This window comes from Calonectris borealis, chromosome 6, assembly GCF_964195595.1.
Source record: "Calonectris borealis chromosome 6, bCalBor7.hap1.2, whole genome shotgun sequence".
Lineage (NCBI taxonomy): Eukaryota > Metazoa > Chordata > Aves > Procellariiformes > Procellariidae > Calonectris > Calonectris borealis.
Genome location: NC_134317.1, coordinates 6,170,350 through 6,192,880, shown reverse-complemented (window position 1 = coordinate 6,192,880; position 22,531 = coordinate 6,170,350). Strand labels below are relative to the sequence as shown.

Here is a 22,531-nt window from a genome sequence, read left to right as displayed (position 1 = left end):
TGGACTCGATGATCTTAGAGGTCTTTTCCAACCTTAATGATTCTATGATTCTAATAGATAATGCACCTGGTGGTATCTCAAGCATGTCAGAATGTAACGTTGAACTCAAACCTATAAAAATAAGGCGAAAAATGTACATATATATTTGCATATGTGAAGTATATATATGTGTACAAATGTATATGTTTTAAGTTCATATTCACATAGTAGCTATGCATTAAGCCCATTTACACTAAATAACCTACAGAAAGTCAAAGACAGGTGATGGAGAATTAAGAGACGGTGAAGTTACTAGGGAATAATGAACAGCTTATGGGAGATACGAGACAGTAAGACCACTGCAGAAGAATAGTTGCTGGAGTAAACTTAAACATATGTATAATCAATAAGAGGGCAACTCGCCTCATTCAGTAATCATGACTTGTTCTATTCTGGATGATCTGTTTTGTTGTTCACAAGTAACCCATGAGTTATTGATATAAAAATATAAAAAAGCCTACAGAGACTTAATTCTTCCCTCCGATGGCTGATACAACTAATAAAAGATTTGCGACGCACGTACAGGAAAGTTATATTGGAGCGTTGGATTATCTTGAGAAAGCTGGCATTTCACCTGTGGTTGAGAGGTTCTGAGCTCTGTTCTCTTTTCAGTCAATACTCTAATGTATCTCTTTCCAAGAATGGGTTTTGAAATGGTCAGCAATATCATAATGTCTTCCTATCCTATATTTGGTTTTGTAACTTTAAATTTATTTTGAACATCAACATAGCTATAGTCGTATTGAAAAATGTCACTTTATTTAGTTCGTCATTTTACACAGGGATCCACTGAGAGAACTGATCTCCACGTATACTTCCAACAAAATAACTGAAGTTTAATCAGGACCGTTTTCTTCTGCTCAGCACCCTATCATATCCTTTCATTACTACTTCAGCTAAGCACCTCATCCACATTATTTCACATTGAATAGTCAAGCATCTGATTCAGAAGTCCAAAGACTCCTAGTAAATGACTATGTAACAACACTTTCCAACTATTTCCATTAACATTTATGATTCCCAAGTCAGGGATACAGGGACTTTGAAGAGCTCAACCTTTGAAAATTCAGAGAAAGAGGAACTATAAAGCCCAATTAAAATTCTCTTTTTTATGATGGTAGAAGTGGAGATGACTGTTAGGAAGAAGAAGAATATTGCCAGTTGTCAGCACTTTACTACATATCTTGGATTCACCTATCCTCAACTCGACAGCAGTTGGAGAAAAAAGGACGTATGAGGGAAGGCAGAAGATGTGTTTGGATCAGTAGCAGTTAGTGCTACCAACAGGTAGGTATCAGGATGAAATCACAGCAAAATGTGCCAAGTCCCTCTATAATTAATTTGGATTTTAATATCGCTTATGTTATTAGCAACATGCTTAGGTACAGTCTATATATTGCCATAACCGAAGCCAGAAAATTTAGAGTGGAAAATAATTTTATACCAGTTAAATAAAATCCCTGTATTTGTAATCCTCATAATCCTCAGAGAAGTAATAAATAGTTATACTCTAGAAAAACACTAGATGTGCAACTAATGAGCTACTCTGTGATTTCTTTCTTGGTCCTCATGAACGTACAACCACTGAAGTCAATAAATTAAATTTCTTGACTAAATATTTACCATCTGAATGAGAGATTCACTATTTAGTGATAAAATCATTTAGAGCTTCAGCTGAAATTATAGGAAAATCATTAGTCTTTTTACCTATGCAACAAACATTGTAAATCTGTCTCCAGGAGCTAAGTTTTAGCAGGTTGCTGCATTTTTCGTTAGGAATTAAATAGAATATATCATTAAACCAGATAGATAAAATCTGGTCAGTTTTCATTTTCAAGATTAGTATAGTTTTATCTTAAGTTATAGTAGCTGAAGATTACTAAATACACAACTACTGTTGGACTATCTATCTAACAACAAAGCCTATGCACTCACATAATTGTAGAGCAGTGCTCTGGTATAAATAGATGTTATACTATAGAAGCTGGTATAAAATTGAAATGGAAATATACACACATGAAGAGGTAAGCTTTATACAGATGAAAATGGGAAGTTAAAGTTACAAAACAATGGATCAAGAAATAAAGATTTTCCTATTATTTAATTAATGCATATACTGTGAACTTCCTTTCAGTTTTGATTGTTATCTACACCAAAAGTAAGTTTTGATGCTTCTTGAAGTTTTAAACTCCAAACTCATGCCTCCAGCAGGTTGAGTTCATTCTCTCATGAAAGACATACTGTGTCAATTTGAAATTGAAAATTGTAAATGTTACTTTAAAATAAAAGCTGTTAAGTGAATAGGATATGCTTTGGAAAAGCGTCAGTTTACGGACAACACCCAATTGAGGCTATTTAGGTACAAAAGCAGCTGTCTGCAGTGGTGGAATATAAATTACGCAGTCCTAAGAGTGAACAAGAAGACTGAGAAGAAAACAGAGAGAGACAAATGAATGAGTAAAGTAAGGCAAAGTATAGCACAAAGTGAATATTTACAACTAACAATTGTATACACAGTTTATTTCACAGAAAAGTTCATCTTCCTCTGGAGAGAAGCAAGAGAAAGACAGCTAACATTATTATGTTAACTTTTGTCAGACTAGTTACTCCAGTTAACAAAATAAGTAAGTTAGAAGCCTTTTAAATAAATGTGGTTCTGCACTATATTTGCAACAGATCAAGAACAAGAGTCTAAATGGGCAATATTCACAGACACTGATCCCATGAAGCTTCTGGTTCAAATAAAGATTCTATTATCACCCAAGGAACACTAGTGCTGAATACGACATTTAATTACGAATTGTCAGTTCAAGGCAAATTCATATACAGATATTTGTACAATTTTTCCCCCCCTCACAGGAATCATAATTAATTATTCTATAAATAGTCACCTTGTGGTTGACGACTTGGATGATATATCTGAAGATCAAATGGCTGAGCACTTGTTTTTTGTATTACACTGACATTTTGGCCAGTCCATTTATTGGCTTTTGCAAGTGTATTGGTCCGCCAATCTGTCCAATATACTTCACTCCCATACAAAGAAACAGCAAAAGGGTGAGAAAGATATTCATGACCCCGTATAATCTCTATCATGCCGGTTCCATCATATAATGCAGAATAAATGGCATCCGATCTACAAGATAACCCCAAATTTAAGATTACATAAAAATAAAATAAAAATCACACAACCATTGTGACATTGGTGCAAAATGTATAAAAACCTTACTCTGACATACTGGTAAGACCAAAAAATGTTTACAGCGCAATCATTAATTTCAGAGATGATTTAGTTCACATTATTAATTTAACTAGGGATGTGAAGTACTGGTAAATTCAAATTTACCTCCATGCTGTGAAAATACAGCAGGAAAATCAGTTTCCATTCAGATGAACTTATGGAAAAAATAGTGAAATAGCTTGGGTCTTCCATGTGTAAGTGTCAGGGAGGACAAATGGGCGACTGCTCTCTAAGGCACAGGAAGCCAGGAGCCATGGATGATACCACAGCTGGCAGGGCAGAAACTTCACTGTCCAGGGCCACACCCCACTGCCCCCAAGCGAGGTGAGCTGGGCAGGCCCCACGGGTGGCAGCCAGGTTCAACCAAGAGTCCAAATCACCAGAAAAGTTTGTGGTCATGACACAGGGTCAGACCAGGAAGCCACTCTGTGGGTTGGGGTTAGGACCAACAGGGCCCCTTGCCAGGCAGTGCTGTGGCTGGGCTGGAGACTGGTGCTCCAGTGGTGTCACTTGGGCAGGGGTCGAGCTCCAGGGCTGCGCTGAAATGGGCTCCTAGGACCATGGGCAGGATGTCTGGAGGGAGGTCCCCGAGAAGCCTGGTAAGGGCCATTAAGGTCTGCTGGTACAGACCATGAAGAAATTATGTAAAATAGCAATGCAATTAAAGACATGTACATACTGTACATTTGCACAGAAGACTCTTTATGTACAAAATGTACATAACTACATTCCACTTACAATGTAGTTCATATTTTTGTATGCAAAAATGAGGATTTATAAATAGATAATAAGAATACTGTTATCACTTTACCTGGCATCTGTCCATACTATTCTTTTTTCAAAGTGATCTACAGTAAGGCCATTAGGCCAGGCTCCAGTATCCATATCTTTATATATGATCTTTCTTTCCGCTCCGCTCATGGAAGCGGATTCAATGCGAGGAAAGTTTGCATCCCAGTCTGTCCAAAACAGAATTCTGGTGAAAGGAAAAGGAAAGAAAAGAGATATAAGAAAATATTAAAGCATGCAGAATAATTTCGAATGGTTCAATAAGACAATAGTTGGGAAAAAAGTTCAAATATTCATGTGTTTTAAATGAAAGGAATAAACATATATGAATTTGGGCAACTATATAAATTCCTTGAAGTAATAGGGTAACATGTAGTTAATATTTCATTATTAACATTAGAGCAATTATGAAACTCAAAAAGTTTTTAAAAAACTAGAAGTTCAATAGCGTTCCCTTTTTCATGTCCGTTAATACAAGTAACAGCTTGTCTTGTCTTCCTTCTATAATTAGAAATCCAGCTCATTAAAAAAATGATAATGAGAGCCTTTGAAAGCAATCCACAGATGAGGAGGATGGGGAGGGGAGAAAGGGAAGAAAGGTAATTTGAGGTAGCAGGTATTAAGGAACATGATAAACTAGAGATTTCCATTTATTATTAAGAGTGTTCCAACGAAGACCCCTAGATTTTGGTATGTTACTAACAAATTTTATACAGATTAGTCTCGCTAAGAAAACTGAAAATACGTGTTCTATGGTAGGCTCTCTCAGTTATGTACTATCTCTGATTTTTTTCCAGTAAGGAGAGCTTTCACCTGTATAACCAAAGAAGTTTCTTGTTAAGTAACAGCAGCAGTGTCACCAAAAGGTCAAAAATACACTCTAATTGTTCTTAGCTTACGAAGTTTTCAACAACACAAATTTTTTTTTTATTTGTTAAAGGAAAAGAATACCTTTGGTATGAAAACTTTTAATTAGTTGTAAAGGGCTAACTGCAGAGAGTCAGACTGTAACAAAACTTTTGACAAGTAACATCAGACAGCTTCAGTCCTGCACATATATTCTAATAAGGCCTCTCCATCTAGTGCCTGTGAATGACAGTAGACGCTACATTTCTATCATAAGGGATAGGGGTATAAAAAGGCCTGTCTTCCTACCAAACTCCATTTCTAACTCTCTCCCTGGGTGAGGGTCTCTGCTCCGTGTGCGCGCTGTCCGTACAGACAGCTGCGTGCCAGCGGCTGGAGCCAGACGACAGCTCACAGGGCCTGCACGTCCGGGGTGCCAGCAGCCGGAGCGAGTGAGGGTGTGCGTGTCAGTGTGCGATCGCTGGCAAAGGTGAAGCCAGACTGGCGAGTGGGTTAAATGGATGGGAGACAGAGGTATGCCCGCGTCTCTGGGAGCGAGGCACCTGGGCAACTTGGCTACTAGAGGGACCAGGGGGGCCAGGCTAACTGGCAGAGAGACCGTGAGGTCTGGCTCCTGACTGAGAGACGTTTACATGTGCGTGTGGCAGCTGGGGACAGCGAGGATCCAGGGCTAGCTACCGGGTAGGACTGGGTGCCCCCGCACAGCTACGGTGTGTGTGATGGGATGCTCATCAGCAGCTGGTGTGGGGCTGCAGCCCTGGGGGCTCGTACATCCTGGAGCCCGCAGCTGGGCAGCCCAGCAATCCTGGGGCCAGCCACTGGGTAGACTGGTTGTCTAAACCCAGCTACTGGAAGAATCCACAGTATACATACATATATATTTCCCACTAAAAGACCTTCATCCTTAACAGACAGAGAGGTTAACAGGATGAGACCATTGGTGCTGTTTGTTTGTCTCAGTGCTGAGAATTTTTGCCTGGGTAGACCTTTGTGGGCAGTCGTGTATATGCATTTATGTACGTTGTATATGTGCATCTGTGCGTGCATCTGGGAATACACGCTCAGCTTCACTGCAGGTTAGAATCAAAGGCATGGAGCTATGGCACCCTCACCTCCATTGGGATACAGGATTTGTGTAATCCTAACACAACCATCTACTTTGAAACATCAGTGTTTGTTTATTCATATTTATTTCTGAAAAGACTGAAGAGCTGTTCCCATCTATGTTCAAAGATTTTATTCTTTCCTTACTTCTAAAAAAATGTAGCACACAATTGCTTCCAGCTTTTCAAAAGGCAGATTAAACCTTCAGTTTCAGGAAGAGTGGTGATTTGATTTTTTTTTTCCTCCCAACCATTTAATTTGAACAACTTATCTGCCAATTCTTCTGCCAACAGGGTGCCTCTTTTTAAAGATCTCTATAGATAAGCGATGCACTCTGTAAATAAGCTTTCTAGCATCTGAATTGAGAGGGCAGGGTCCTTACTCATTAAAGCATGTACTTCCCCATTCAGAATTTTAGGTCCCAGAGGGACCCCAGGTCATAAAAATAAAAGTAGATAAAGGTTCCAGATTCTGAGACCTGGAGTCCCTCTGGGACCTTTATCTACTTTTATTTTTATGTCCACAGCAGTGTTTCTGAAATAAATATTCAGTGAAGACACATGATAGACCATAGCAGGTTCCTAAAGAAAATCAAACATGATGATTCTGCAAACTCACTGTAATTTGTTGTGGTTTCCCCCCTCGACCTCCCCGTTCCCCCCCCAAAAGAACAATATTTATGAGATGAGGATGTAGCTATTGATCGTTACCTTTTGGTCACTCTAAGAGGATCCAGCTACACACAATATTGGGTAATGAGGTTTCTGTAATGAGTTTGCAATTTCATATAGCCTCAAACACTGCTCTACCTCCAAGAATCGTAAAATTTTTGTAGTAGTAGACTGAACTTCAATAAAGAATCAGAACCAACACCTAGCTCAACAGGGAGTTAAGGGTTCCATGAACAGTTTTACTTCCCTTCCACTAAAGTCTATTGACTTAAATTTTAATATAAGTGGTGTGTATTGGTCATTTTTGCTCTGCCAAAAAAATGAGAGGCTAATTTCAAAAGGAAGCAAAAATATCCTAAGCAAAGTTTTAATGTTGGTGGGGTTTTTTTACTATGAAGATTTTAAAATGGAATTGTGAAATACATTTATATGTTTGATGATTGCCAAAATTACACTTTATGGGAAAACAGTTTTTATTGTGTTAGGATATTACCAAAATCAGGCAATATTTTAATTTAAGCTGTTTTTTAAACACCCAATTTTGGCCTGTTCTAATTAATATTTTGTTTGTTATTATGAAAACATTCTAATATTTATTAGAAACATTTAATTATGACAGGCATTAGATAAAATACATATTTAGGGTAGTAGGCTCAATCTACTACACTCAGTTGCTTATGACTAATAATACTCCAGTTTATAGAATATCCCTTATGAATAGGTAGAAAAAATACTGACAGAAGTTGGCAAGCATGATCTCCACTTTAAAGATGGAGAACCAAACACAAAAGGTGGGATTTACCTCAGTCAACTTTTAGTCTTTCAGTAACACCAAAGCTATACTTTTATAGTCTCAACAGAAAAATCAATCTCTAAGTAAGATGAATCACCTTGGCAATACCTAAATCTGTCCATTAACCACACAGGAAGGTTAGACCAAAGGCTTCAGTTACTATCATCCACATTAAAAAATTAAATGAAACAGTCACATAGCAAGGGAAGTAATTTGCCAACAAATACACCTCTGTCTCCTGACTTACCTGTTCTTAACCCTTTTCATTGGGGCAAAACACACTAATAATGGATTGTATTTCACTCAAAATAAACTTTCAAGAACTATTAAAGACAAATTAGGAGCCATAACTCACAACAAAAAAGGAAATCAAATAATCTCACACTTAAACCTCTGTCTTTAAAATACTTTGCAACACAAAAAAGTAATCTTTTTCTAATTACCCATATCTGGGATCCAGAGCAATAGCCCTTGGATGTTCCATAGCTCCTGCTATTAACGTTGTTCTCAAAGTGCCATCTAGTTTTGCTACTTCAATTTGGTCCAAATTGCTGTCTATCCAGTATACGTTTCCTGCAATCCAATCTACAGTAAGACCTTCAGGTGTGGCCAGGCCATGTTGTACTACCACCTCAATGGCACTAACACCTTAAAAAAAAAGAAAGGGGGGGGGGAGAGAGAGAGAAAGTCTTAAAGAACTAATGTAGAGTCTGATACAGTGAACATGGACATACAAGTCTATCATATGCTCTTGGAGTGAATTCTTGATTAATCTGATGGATGCCGTGACATTTTTTCTTTACAAATGCGATAGACTGCTGTAAATAAGTACACTTTGGGCAATATACAAATAAACTTCATTCCATAGAAATAGAAATTTTTAGTTCTCTAATGCTTTAGTAAGTAAAGCTCTGAAATTTTCCATAAACGTCAGAGATCACATGCAGAGTAACACAGGAGACATACACGTGCCCTATTACCAGGGACCTCTTTTGCAGCATCTGTGAAGGACGCGCTCATGCTTCGCCTCCCAGTGACTAGACATACTAGACAAAACTCATGCAGCTCTACTTCAGTTCTTTTTCAATCAGTAAAAGAGAAAACTGAAACATTGTGATGAAGACAGAAATGGCAGGGAGAACCTTGTTTGGACAACACATTTTGAAAATCTCTACAATAAATAGCCTCACTTTGTTCCTTCGAATTCACATGCACAATTCATACTATCTCTGTCTACTAACAGCTCTTCCCTACCAAATACTTCCTCTGGAGTGTATCAAAATTTTTCACACAAACAGCAACTACAGAAGCTCTCTGTTAGCCCTCAGGACCTCCAGGAAGGCACAGAGCTTTTTGCAGGTGCAAATCAGTTCTTGACAGTTGCAAGACTGAGGGAATAATTTTTTTTTTTTTTAATTAATAGAGCACAGAAGTCACTTGCGTTTTGTTATAGTGTGATTATAATACAGCGTGATGACAACAGACTACACCTTGCTGGTTTCATACAAACACCACAACCATTAATGAAAAGTTAGCAAGTCTTTGGCTGTCTTTACGTGCTTAGCAGTGTAGCGTATTTCTTTCCTGGTCTGGATCTGTGGATATAAAAATACCCACAAATACCATCTACTAAGGAAAAGAAAAAAAAACCCAAAACCAAAAAACCAAATGTGTCGGAGAACATATGTATAAATGCATATGTGAACTTTTACAAAAGGAAGTTAAACCTGCTTATGCCTGTTAGCTCATGCAGGAGTGAAAGCACCTGAATATACACTTCAACAAAGAACATTTTGTAGGAACACTTTTGTATATATTACGAGATTATATTGAGTTATAGGCCATAATTATGTCACCAGGGCCAAGAACAAGTCTTTCTGAATGGTATAAAATTATGAAGCAAATTCTTTCACCTAGTGAGAGCAGATAATTTATCAGGTGTCTGATAAATTCTTATACTTTTTTAATAAGGTGAAAGTAAATTACAAAAAATGAAAAAAATCAATATAGCACTCATTGGACTGGGAAGAAATATCAGCTCTTTGCATTTGCCATTTTCTTTCTCCGATAGCCTATGGCAAAGGGAAACCTTTGTAACAAAAAGTCTTGTTCTAGCTCTACATCAAGTACAATCTAGATATACACCTTTTTAAAGCCAGAATGCCATCATAAATTCTGTTTCTGGGAATGGTAGCTCAGTTATGATTTATTAGGTCTAACACCCTGTAACTGCAGTTGTTCTTACTGTTAAGAAATTAAAGATTAAATTCATACCTCCAGTATCAGAGAGCTTGCCTCTGTAAATTTTGTCCTCTACCACATCTGTCCAGTACAGTAAACTCTGACTGAAATGAAAATCAAGTGCTATTGTATTTCTTAAACCAGGAACTAAGAGGCTGTAGTCACGTTTGTGAAGATCAATTTTTCTGATCTCATGTCGAATAGAAAAAATTATGAAAGCCTCAAATGGATCTGGAAGCAGAAGATTACACATTTCAAAAGAATAATAAAGAAGATACTGTTACATATTGCTATAAATGACAAGTGGAATATGAACAATAGAATACTTTATCAGGAGAAACAGATGATTAAAACAATTCATCTTCTGATAAGGAGTCTTTCAAATACATTTTTGGTCCCACAGACTTCTCACTTCTCCCTTCTAGCATTATCTTTGATCACAACTAGAGATATTAAACATTAAATTTGGGAATATCAAACTCAACTATTGAACTATGTTTTGTAGCTTTACCACAAGGAGTCTGTAATTAGAGCTTTAAAAAGTCGCATGTCATCAAAATTAAAATGTTTTCTCAAAAGTTTCAGAAAAATTAATCCATCAAATTATTCCTTGTTTCAAATGCCAGTTAGTTGAAACAATTTACTAAAATATATATATAATGTACCTTTTGAATATATGTAATGTACCTTGTGTTTTCAATTGAAGTGCTTAAAAAAAAAACCTCACCCCAAACTACCAAGCAAGGAAATGAACATTTTACATGCTTATTGTTACATCCCATCAGTCTAATTACTGCTAAAGTTCTCCTTCCTTTGTTATTCAATTAGTGCTAGATTATTTGTGTCGGTGAGCTTATATCAAATTATACATAAATACCTGTAAACGCTCTCTGCATAGGTCAACCATACTATAACATTGATTTTTTTTATTATAGTTCTTACATATTTTAGATTAGGAAAAGTTTTTCAAACAAGTAGCTGTGTTAATAAAACAAACAAGAAAGACAAAAATCAGATTCTGTAAACTGTTGGATCAACTTGGTATATCCACTTTAATAAAGACAGTTTTTCACACCAATCCTTTTCTGTGGGAAAGTAGCTTTCCTTTTTTTTTTTTTTTTTTTTTGCAATTCTTTGTTTTCCATACAATTAAACTTCCATTTTACATAAAAGACAAATAATTGGCAGCTTATGTCAATAGGCAATATTGCATTGTTCTTCTAAAATATTCAAAGAAAAGGTTGCACAAATTATCACCAAATAGAAAGATGCTTATATACCTCTTTTCAAAAGGATTAATTTCACGTTCTTCTCTTGATAACCATTGCACATATAGATTAAATTATCTATGATGTTTTAAGTTAATCAGGTACCTCAGTAGAGCTATGTTTCTGCTCTTGAAGTACTTGTTCATAATCTGGCTTGGACTTTCGAAATGATCCTACTATTTGTTAAAGCAATTAATGACTTTCTGCAAAGGCAATTTTTCAAAGCTCTGCAGTAGTTAAATAATTTAATGAAGAACAGGATCACTGACATTAGTAGCTATTTCACAAGTACCAGTTATCTGAACCTGAGAAACACTTTAATGGCACTTCCCAATTTCTGATAAATTGGTAGCTATTATGCAGGAGACCAGAGACTACTGACATACTGCTTTTTAGGCAACTCTAATGCATAAGAACACACATGATGGAAATCAGCAGTAGCTTCTTTTATGTTTCTCAGTAATTAAAACCACAATGGAAAAAAAAGAAACCTAACAAATCTGTGCTATGTTGGATGGGTTTTTTTCATTCAAAGTAGAGGAAGCCTAGCTTAAGCTACATAACCTTCAGTGCAAATTATCAAGTACTCTGATGAGAAGGATTAGAGTTCAATGGGATCTTGAAAAATTTAAGGTACAATACTTAAGAATGTAAATCAACAATGAGAAATGGGTAAGAAAATATGTGTAGGCAAAGTAACACCATTTTGTTTATTTGGACGTTTTGGTTTAAATGAGCAGGTCACATGCTGCTTTTTTTCCCCTCTCTTTTTCACCCTTTCCATAACAATGCAAAGATGTAAATTCAGATCCTTAGTTATTGTGGCTGATATACAGTCAAGTCACAGATGTGATACTACATAAAAGAATGATTGACATTGCGACAAACAAGAGGCACTGCATTGCAGTGCAAAATTTCTCTGGAAAGAATTCAGAAAGCAGACAGAAAGCAGTTTTACATATGTTCCTCTATGATAAGGCTATTTAAATACAGCCAAATGGATAGCAGTAATTATTGCCTGGCTGGTGAGTTGTGAGCCAGAGTCCAGCCACCACTCTGCTTTACATAATGTATCAATCAATCACCGTAGCCTGGATGACTGGATGTGGTGGGTTGACCCTGGCTGGACACCAGGTGCCTACCAAAGCTGCTCTATCACTCCCCTGCCTCAGCTGGACAGGGGAGAGAAAATACAATGAGAGGCTCATGGGTCGAGATAAGGGCAGGGAGAGATCATTCACCAATTACTGTCACAGGCAAACCAGATTCAACTTGGGGAAATTAGTTTAATTTATTACCAATCAAATCACAGTAAGGTAATGAGCAAATAAAATCTAAATCTTAAAACACCTTCCACATCTTGGAGCCGGCTGGCATTGACTTTATCGGACATAGGGGAAGTTTGTAGCAGCTTCTCACAGAAGCCACCCCTGTAGCCCCCTGCTACCAAAACCTTGCCACGCAAACCCAATACACTGGAGTAGTCTAGAATTTTACTTATTACTGCCTGATCCCTCTATTATTGTATGTGTAATAAGTACCACGTTTCAAGGATAATAAGCTGCATAAAATTGAGTACATAACTGACGGGATACCAGATCTGTAGGAAAGAATCTAGAAAATTAGATCAACAATGGCACGGCACTGTAAATAAAGTCAACTCAAGGTTTGCACTTGAAATAAATATGATACAACCCTTCCACTCCCTCCTCCTAAGCTTGGTGAAGGCAGTCTACAATACTGTACCCTGTTCTGAGCACGGCTCCTAAAGAAGAATGTGAATCAACTCCAGGAATGCAAGAGGAAATCAGCAAGTGTTGTAAGAGGTCTAGAAAATATGGCCTGCAAGGGAAGAATGAACAAACTGGAATTGTTTAGTTTAAAAACCAATGGAATAAGATGATGAGTGGAAGCACATAAAATTCTCCAACGACATAAAAGGCCGATGAATTGAAAACGGGAAAAATCATGTTTTCTGTATAAATAACAAGTAGACCAAGGATTAAAGGCTTAAACTGAAGCAGGAAGACTCAGAAAGGCTAGAAAAAAAATCTTAAGGAGAGTGAGGCCCTGAAACATCTCACCCCTAGGAAACTTGGGGTTCACCACTGAAGGTCTCTTGAAGGTCTTTGAAAGCAGATAAACAACGGCAGTATTAGATAGCCTTTGATCTTCCTTCCAACCTTATCATTCAATGACTGTATAAAATGAGCTATATTATAGTGAATTAGAATTTTCAGACTGAATCCAATCAATTTTATTTAAGATTATGCTTCCATCACTGTATAAAACAAAAATTTGATGTTATTTTCCCACTTGATTCCTATTCTAGAAATTGAGAGCAAATAGTTTTTATTTTACCAATTGATGACTATTTTCATAAAATCTCACCTTAACTCAATTCAATGTAATGGTTATTGATTCCAACCTTTAAAGCTTTTTTTTTAATAAATTGATAACAATTTATTAGACAAAAATCATACATTTCTGTACCTTCTGATTTCATGACTGCACCAAGCTTTCTTACCATATAGGTAAGTATATAAAATATATGATACGAACAAAGCATGAACTGCATTAACCGTTGTAAGAAAAAATCATGATAGAAGAAAACTGCCTAAACAACACACTCAAAAAAGACCGTATAGAAAGAATAATGCTTCACTTTTTGCAGTGGTTTTAAATTAAAATTCTTTCTCGGGAAAAATGCCAGCTGAAGCTTACTGTAACAACAGTAGCACAGCAAGCAACCTATACTGTGCTTTTATGAAATTTACCTCAAAGGAAAATGATAAGTTCATGAAGAGTCTGAAAAAAAACTTCATTAAAAGCTTGACATTGCTTAGAGAGGATTGGACCATACTACTTTTTTTTTTTATTTCCCCTCCATTTTAGAATTGAAAGCTATCTGGAAATTATAACAAAACTGAATTTAAACCCAGATGAAACAGATCAAACATACAGACACATCATCCTCTTTTCCAAATATATATATCTAGCAACATAACAGAGTTCCCACAGCTTAGAAAAGGTTGACAGTCATTTTTTAACTAAATCCATATGAAGCTAAGTGCTTCTGAGTTCATCTAACTTTTGTTATACCAAATTCTGAAAGGCTGAACATAAACATGAAATTTAAATATCTTTCAAGAACATTTTTTTTTTCTGGATGCTTATTATCATCTAAAGTGCAACACATCAGCACAACTTATTTTGAAATGTGTTCCAAGAGAAACTAGAAAAAAGAATATGAAAATATGTAATTTATATTGACTTTCTATCTGAATAATGGAGCTCTGTAGCATACTTTTACTTCAATCAATACAAATTTAAACGTGAATGAAACATTTAGTCTTTGGGAAGTCAGTAATGTAACAGTACGCATGCCAGAACAGCAAAAAGCAAACTAGTTGAAAACAAGAGATATGGAAAGTGAAGAAACTCTGAAAGAGAAAAACACAACGCTTAAAACCTTCAAGAAATGAAGAGAACATAAGCAGAAATAAGGAAAAACAGGGGAAACTAAGAGAAAGACATTGAAAGAGACACTGGAAGAGAAACTAAATAGAAAAGAACTGCTCAATTCACACCATTTATTTCTATATACTCTATTATTCCATAACTCATTATATTTCTCTGGTAATTCATTAGATTCCTCTGACAACCACAGTTTTTGATTCTGATATGCCATCCAAAAAAAAAAAAAAATCACATACATCACTGCATTTTCAGCATTCATATTCCCATTAGATTTCTGACAGACTCTCAAGTAAATATTTTTACAATATTTTGAAAACGTGAAGTGCTGCATACTAACTTTACACATTATTGCTGTGTATTAGTGAAATGTTTGACTGCATATAGGAAAGTGCTATTTTAGATAGCAAAAAATGTAGCCAAGGGCAAGGTAATAATTTTCCTCTGAGTTATTTTTTTGTCCTGGAAAAAGGATTATTAGTATTAGTTACTGCTCTAATATAATACACACCTACTCCCGGTTCAAGGCATTTTAAATCACTATGGTTATTCTAAGAATTACTTTATACCAACTGGTATTATTGAAGAAGTAGTTTGGCATTTGGGGGACTGTTTATCTTCGCAAGATCACTTTGAAATCTACCTGTTATAGTATTATACGAAAGCCTTTTTCTTTATTTTATGTTCATTTAAGATCTCATGCACAGAGACATAAATAGTATTGACATTTTGAGGCTAACAGATTCACAAATGAGACCAAAATTGTGCTCACTTTACTAAATGCTGCTCACACAGTGAACAATAAAGTATCAGAGGATCTGTCCTTCACAGTATTTATCATGCCTTTCGAAAGAAAAACTGAAGGGGTCAAGATTATTAGTGACTATAAAAGCATATGTCACATTTAATATGTAATAATTTTGTTGCAGCTTTAATGGCATTAGGATAGTATCTTTACGGTTTGTAAAGAAAGGTATTATTTTTCTTTATACCAGCTGACATCACTGGTCTCAGATCATATATTTAATATTACATTCCTGAGAAAATCTGTAAAAATAAATTTGTAACTTCAGATTCTCACCAACATCAGTAAACATTAAGCAGAAATATCTCATGGGCTTAAGAAAAACTGAGAAACTGTAGTCTCACTTTTCTTACTTTTCAGCACAAGTGAGTATATTTCACTTTGGGGCTTCTTCCCTTAGCTTCCAAATACTGCTCGTTTCTATTTGCTTTAATTTAAAGTTTGTTTCAAGCTTTCCTCCACCAAGTTACTAATACTGTCTTAAATGTTTTTAATCCTTTCATTTCTGTAACCCAGTAAGAATGCACTTTTTGAATTATTGGGGATGCCCATAATAAAACAAATTAGATTGATCAAAAGTCAATGAGAATAAGACTAAAGCAGCGTCATAAGAACTTTAACAGCAATAAAATAAAGTTCAGGTATACAGAACCACAGTAATATGCCAGTGAAGCATAATTTGAGAGTCTACTATCAGCATAGCTCAGTAACGTCACCAGCATACGTTCCTGATCTCATACTGTAGTAGTAACTATTTACATAGGATAGTAACAATTATTGAGACACAAAGATTCAATGTGGAAATAATTCTGGAAATTATAACAACAGTTATTCCAGCCTGATGAATATAAACCACATTCTTAATGAATTTAAAAAATAGCTCAAAGGCAAGACGTTTAATTTAAGAGAACATTCATGACATAAAACTAAATTTTAATTATTCATTGTTTTGGCAAAGAGAAACATTTTCATTCCATGCAATAGATATTTTGGCCATAATTAAGTTATGGGCTTTGTTACTACTGTAACAAAGTTTCTAAAATGTTTTGTAAATTAGCTCAAACATTGTCAAAGCAGAAGGATTAGAATTTGCCTTTTCTGATATATGGACCATTAAGTTGGCTGCTAGCTACTGAATTATTTCAGGTGACTAGCAATAGGAAACTTGGGCTTTTATTTCTAGCTTACTGATTCAGATTTTTTTCATGTGATTCATTTGAGGAAATGCTGAGTATCTGGAATAAATCAAGAATATCTTAATCATGGTATCTATTGGATTATGAAATATCCAAATAAATGATAGACAGTTTGGGAGATATTTCTACTCAGAAGTGATAAGATACTATCAAAGAATAAAGATAATAAAGAATAAAAATATCAAAGAATCCTAAACTGAAATTTTGAAAATCTAGACCGCAAAATCAATGCTATTTTTAATTCCCTACAGGGGGCGTAAAGATGCGGTGTGACAGTTTATGCTGCATACATTTTGTATTTCATACACAGAAATATAATATATTCACACTGCACTTGAAAAAGACATCCCTAACACAGTTTCTAAATCATGCTTCAGTACATATCAATAGCAAACAATGAGGGGAATGCATTCCCCTCTCCTGTTTTGGCTTATGTTGCTTTTCTTCTTGATTAGCGAGCTGAATGGGCTTACTGATGTCAGAAAACAAGTACCAGAATGTTGTAGGTGAAAAAAAAGCTCAAATTATGAACGCTAACAGGCAACAGATAATTGACTATATGTGCGTGGATGCATGTTCAAAATTAAACTTCTGAACTCTCAAGTAATACTGATCAATATCATGATGTCACAGGTTGATCCATTTCTTCAAAATACATAGTAAATCCCCCATATTCCATATATATATGCACACACTTACATATATATATCCCCTGCATATTAAATATACATGAAAAACTGTATAAAACTTTAAACAACTTAGAAATTATTTGGTATTAACATTCTTAGAAAGTCTTATAAGCAATGAACTAGTATTTCAATACCCCTTCATCCTGCATCAATAATAGAGACAGCTTTAATAAATTCTTCAGATTGCTATCAGCCCCACATTTGGATAATCCAAGCCTATATTTCTTATTAAAAAAAGGAAATAACCTCTCATCAAATGGACATAACAGCTATTAACATCCGGAATATCGAAGATACACTGAATTTCAACTTACCAGTACTAATGCAATTTTCTCCATCCTTACTGAGCTTCCAGCCTTCATAACATGAGCACTTGACAGTATTTTTATGCTGTTCACATACTTGACTACACTTAAGGTGTTTGGTACAGTAATCCATAATCTCACAAGTTTTGTTGTCTATACTAAGACTGAATCCTGCAGGGCAGGAGCATACAATTCTTCCTCCAGGAACCACAGAACATTGATGGCTACATCCACCATTGTTAAGTGAACATTCATCTGAAATAACATGGAAAAAAACCCAAAACATTAAGGGCTGTAAGGGCTGTCAGTTATATTGCATATTCCTAAAGTCACCAGGTCAACCAAAACACATAAAAGACCTCTAAGAAGTGCAAACTGAATTTTACATTTGTTAAACAGCTTTCTATATTTATTTTTATCTAATTTGTAAGTATTCAGCATGGCAGCTTTACGGCAATCCTTCAGGATTTTAGAATGGCAGGTGTACAATGTATATACTTTCATGCATATTATTTCATTCACTTAAGAATTAAAGAGTGTCCATCTGGAGCCAGTCCAAAGACCATTATGGGTCAACCACCTTCAACGGCAACCAAAAGCTGATGCACAGAGAAATAAGCATACTTTCCCAAATACTTCCCTTGCCTCCAGCCACTTGAGCTTGTGGGAAGAAGGCTCCAACTCTATATCCCAAGTCTATGTATCTATATCCCAGGCAACTTGTCAAAGAAACATGTACAAATAAGATTTAAAAACCTGGATTTCTTTCTCCTCCCTTTCCAGTAACAGCTACTAGAGAATACTACTTCTGCATCCTTTGTGTCAATAGTCTCACGTTATATTCTGCAGGTAACTGATGATTTTCAAAGCTCTGCTAAATGGATTGAAGGTGATTTGTGAAACCTTTAAAGCATCTGAATTAAAAGCATGATAGTTGTGTCTGTGAGAAATTCTGTGACCTCTGAAGCAAAAAAGCACAGAACTACTTACCTCATAGTACTACTGATATCCAGGGAACCAATGGGAGGGCCAAATTGGTCCATTGTTACACTGGAAACTAGGCTTCACTTTTGTTTTTTAATCTATTTGTGTCTTTTAGTTATTTTGTTTGATTCTAACAAGTCTCTGAAAGCCTTGCTCACTTGTGATAAGATGTATAAAACACAACAGTTTTCTACAGAAGAACTATTTCTTTCCCACTTAAAAAAAAAAAAGCCCTTCTAACAGTCCTTCATTCAGATTTCAAGTTTGGTTTTTTGTGTGGTATTTTTATCATGACAAAAAAAGGATGAAGCTCCTTAATGTGTCTAACATGCAAATGTGTTGCCCAACATCCCACATTTGTCCTTCAGTTTATGCTTAGGTATGTTTTAAAACTAAATAATTAACAACTGCTGAAATACTTGTTGACTAATAACACACCATATAAAAGTTTTAACAACCGTTAAAAATCAAGCTTGGTCCTATACAGTATCCAACAGGATATAGGTGTCATAAATAGGCTACTACTAGTAGGAAGATAATTGTCCAAACACAGAAATAGCATACAAATAATATAAATGACCTTACGCTACAATTTCTTTCACCTGGAGTCTAGACAGCATGGGATTCATATGTAGCTCTCAGAGGACTTAGGTCTGAACATATTCCAGAGGAACACTGAATTTAAGATCCCCTCTGTTGCAGGCCAACAGAGCAGGACAGTGTAAAGATCTCTCTGCTATACCCTGCAGCAGCTGTTGCCCAGCCAATGAACTCTGTCTCCTATGCTAAAGCAATTCAGGTGACTCAGCACAGCGCAGTGCTGGTTGTCCTAGTAAAGATAGATCCTAGAGGGTGAAAATGCTTGTAAACATCTCCAAATGCTTTGTAACAGAATGCTGGAGATTGTAAAACATTTTATGCAAAGCAAGGTCAGTGGGGAAAGGTAAATTGTAGATATAATAAAAAAGAACTATAAAATTACCTAAATTTTTCCTACAAACCATGTTTCACTTCTTATCCCTAAACCATCACTACAGTACAATACTACTGCTGTAGATTCTTTTAAAATCTGTTCATTTTATCTTTGCATATATCTTATAATAATTCAGTTAGGTTATCTGTTACACTTCTGTCAGATTTATAAATTTGTAAAATTATTTTTGTACTTTTTTTCCAAATACTGAATACAATTTTGCTGAGATAACCTACACTGTCTGACATGCCATGAAATCCTTTCAACACCACCATCAGGGAAACATGTTAACTCCTCCTAGTCATCCCAATGCCTTCATGAACTCCTACGCACGTACTGACAGGATTCTATCAAATCAAGCTTCTGCAGTTTGAGAGAACTGCAAATTAGCTTAAATCCTTTCATATATACCAGAGCCTTTTAAATTGTTTACCTCCAGGAGTATTTTAAAGGGTTAGGAAATGAAAGACTTACCTAAGGAACTATGTTATCCCTTATTTGAAGAAAACTAATACTTCAAGCGCAAAACCAGTATGATTTAAATTAAATAAAAATCCTCACATAGGCTACCGTGATAAAATCTCAGTAAGATTAACATGAGAACTGTTTTTTCTGACAGTAAGTGTTGTGACAAACAGTATCAAGAATAATCAGGAAAACATGTCTAAAAGAAGTACCACAAAGATCGCCTTCATCAGATCCATCAGGACAATCTCTTCTCCCATTGCAGAGCTTCTCAGGCTGTAGGCAGATGGAGGTATCATTAGCACAAGGGTATTTTGGTGGTCCACACATATAGCCCTCGCAATTATCCTCATCAGACTGATCCTCACAATCAATATCGCCATCACATAGCCACGCTTTGCTAATGCATCTCCCTTGGAGAAAAGAGACAATAAACACAGGAAATCAGACTGGAAGCAAACTTTAGAAAAAACCTTCAGTAATATTACACAGATTTTTTTTTTTATTATGCTTTTCTATTAATAGTACTTTTCTCTTAGATGAACAGAAAGAAACCAACTTGTACTTATACTCTGAAGCATCATCCACATCAGTATTGACAGTCTAATTTTCCAAACAACATCAATCCTAATTATTTCTATGCTGAACAGAACTGCATACAGGCAGGACACATCCTCATAATCTGTTAAATATACCGAATTATAGTAAAATGTTTTAACTTTTTTTTAATTTCTGCTTTTCTTCATCTCTCTTCCTTTATCTTCTACTCCAACAACCTTCCATAGGAGCAATGTTTCAATATATGACTTTCTATTAGCATGGGTTTGAGAAACAAAAATCTTTCTAGGAAGTATACACAATACATTCCCAGATTATGTCAGATAAAATTATCAGCTTTTAGACAAAACAACTACAGCAGATGAAATTTCTTCATGATTTCAGTTTTATCAAACCAGGCTTCATTTTCTACACTCCTCAAACAGGGAAAATGAATTTCCACTTTTGTGCTGACCATCAATGTTTAGAGATGCAAGACAGTCTCTTGACTGAGAAAGGGTTTATGATCTTTAAAAAACATACAGGTATTAAATTAGAATCACCCAAGCCAGGGATTTTAACAGGTGAAAAATAACCGAGATTGTGAATGCCACCACTTACAGGTGTGCGTGTGTATGTGTGCTCCTGTCCCAAGCTATTCTTCAACTCTCATGCATAAACTTGTGACTTGCCAGATACAACGACTAGAGGCTAGTTGTAAATTTTGATAACACCTGAACTGAACAGAAGTGGCATGTACTTTATTCTCCAATTAATAAAGAGACAATGTCTCTGATGAGTCACCATCCCTGGAGGTATTTCAAAGACATGTAGATGTGGCACTTAGGGACACGGTTAAGTGGTGGACTTGGCAGTGTTAGATTTACGGTTGGATTGATGATCTTAAAGGTCTTTTCCAACCTAAATAATTCTATGATTCGATTCTATGATTCTAACAGGTAGAACCACAGGTTAGGAAGCTGATCTTGCACTGTGTTTCTGCCTATAAACTATTTAGGTAGAGAAAATCAGGCTGGAACGGGAAGGAAGATGCTGGAAAAGTGTGGACTCATCGACAGCAATGCTAGTGGATGCCCAGGGACTGGCTGGTTATGCCTGGGACTGGTGACTGCTAACTGTTGCACAGCGTGAACTGACACGACTTTCTGCCCAACCTTCCCAGTTTAGCAGCAATCTTCCCAATAGAAAAATCGAGACTGATTATGACTTTGTGGGGGAAGCAAGAGAGTGAGTGTGTGAAATATTCAACTAGGGTAAAACTCTAATCTCCTTGGTTCTTTAATACGTATCAGTGCCAAATTCACTACAGGCTGTCTTTTACTCTATCACCCATGACACAGTTCAATATAAAACCACCTCAAAATAGATTCTGTACAGCTGTCCACACAGTGTACCAACTGTCCCTAACTGTAACTCTACTGTCTGCCATAATACAGCAGCAGATTTCAATTTCCTTTAAAGGAAATATTTGCTTAAGATTAGCGTAATGGTTTTCATTTGATATTTTAGTCTTCTTTTAAAGGAAAGGGTGCCGTCGTCCTCACAGAATGACACTGGTATAAAATACAGTGAAACAACAACAATGAAAGAAATATGTTTCTGTAGCATCTCACAAGGCAAATGTGAGACTGCTTCCACTTTCGGTGAAGAAAAGCAAGAAGGATCATACTACAGTGAGTGTGGTTTCAAACAACAGAAAACAATTTTAACAGTGCAAAATCACCTGGAACACTTAAACAGGGAGCGGTGTCAGTTAGAATGAAAAGCTTTCACCATTTTCTATAATGGTCAAAGTCCCAAATATCCTACACTGAAAAGACAGAATTGCACAGACACAAGAAAACAAAGTTTTATGTATGATATGTATGCAGTTCATCCTTACATGCAATCACAAGTGTTTCGAAAAGAGTGTCCATATTCATTATTAACTTGAAATGATTTTATATATTATTATAACACAGCAGTTGAATGAAAGCTAATGAAAAACACCATTAACCAGATCCCAGAGTAAATTGACGTTCCTTCCAGTAGAGCTTCTAATCTGTTTTTTAATCTTTTATACATAC

The 22,531-nt window shown here is 35.9% G+C and overlaps 1 protein-coding gene across 1 annotated transcript in view; it reads right to left on the bottom strand.

Moving 5' to 3' along the window:
- Window positions 1-22,531, bottom strand: part of LRP1B (LDL receptor related protein 1B) — a 575,589-nt gene that overhangs the window by 233,521 nt on the left and 319,537 nt on the right. The window contains exons 21-26 of the mRNA XM_075152715.1: window positions 20,120-20,320; window positions 17,495-17,740; window positions 9,779-9,976; window positions 7,948-8,152; window positions 4,092-4,256; window positions 2,931-3,175 (exon numbers count right to left, since the gene is read on the bottom strand). Of these exons, the coding sequence (XP_075008816.1) occupies window positions 2,931-3,175; window positions 4,092-4,256; window positions 7,948-8,152; window positions 9,779-9,976; window positions 17,495-17,740; window positions 20,120-20,320 (1,260 nt within the window). The remainder of the gene's footprint in view (window positions 1-2,930; window positions 3,176-4,091; window positions 4,257-7,947; window positions 8,153-9,778; window positions 9,977-17,494; window positions 17,741-20,119; window positions 20,321-22,531) is intronic.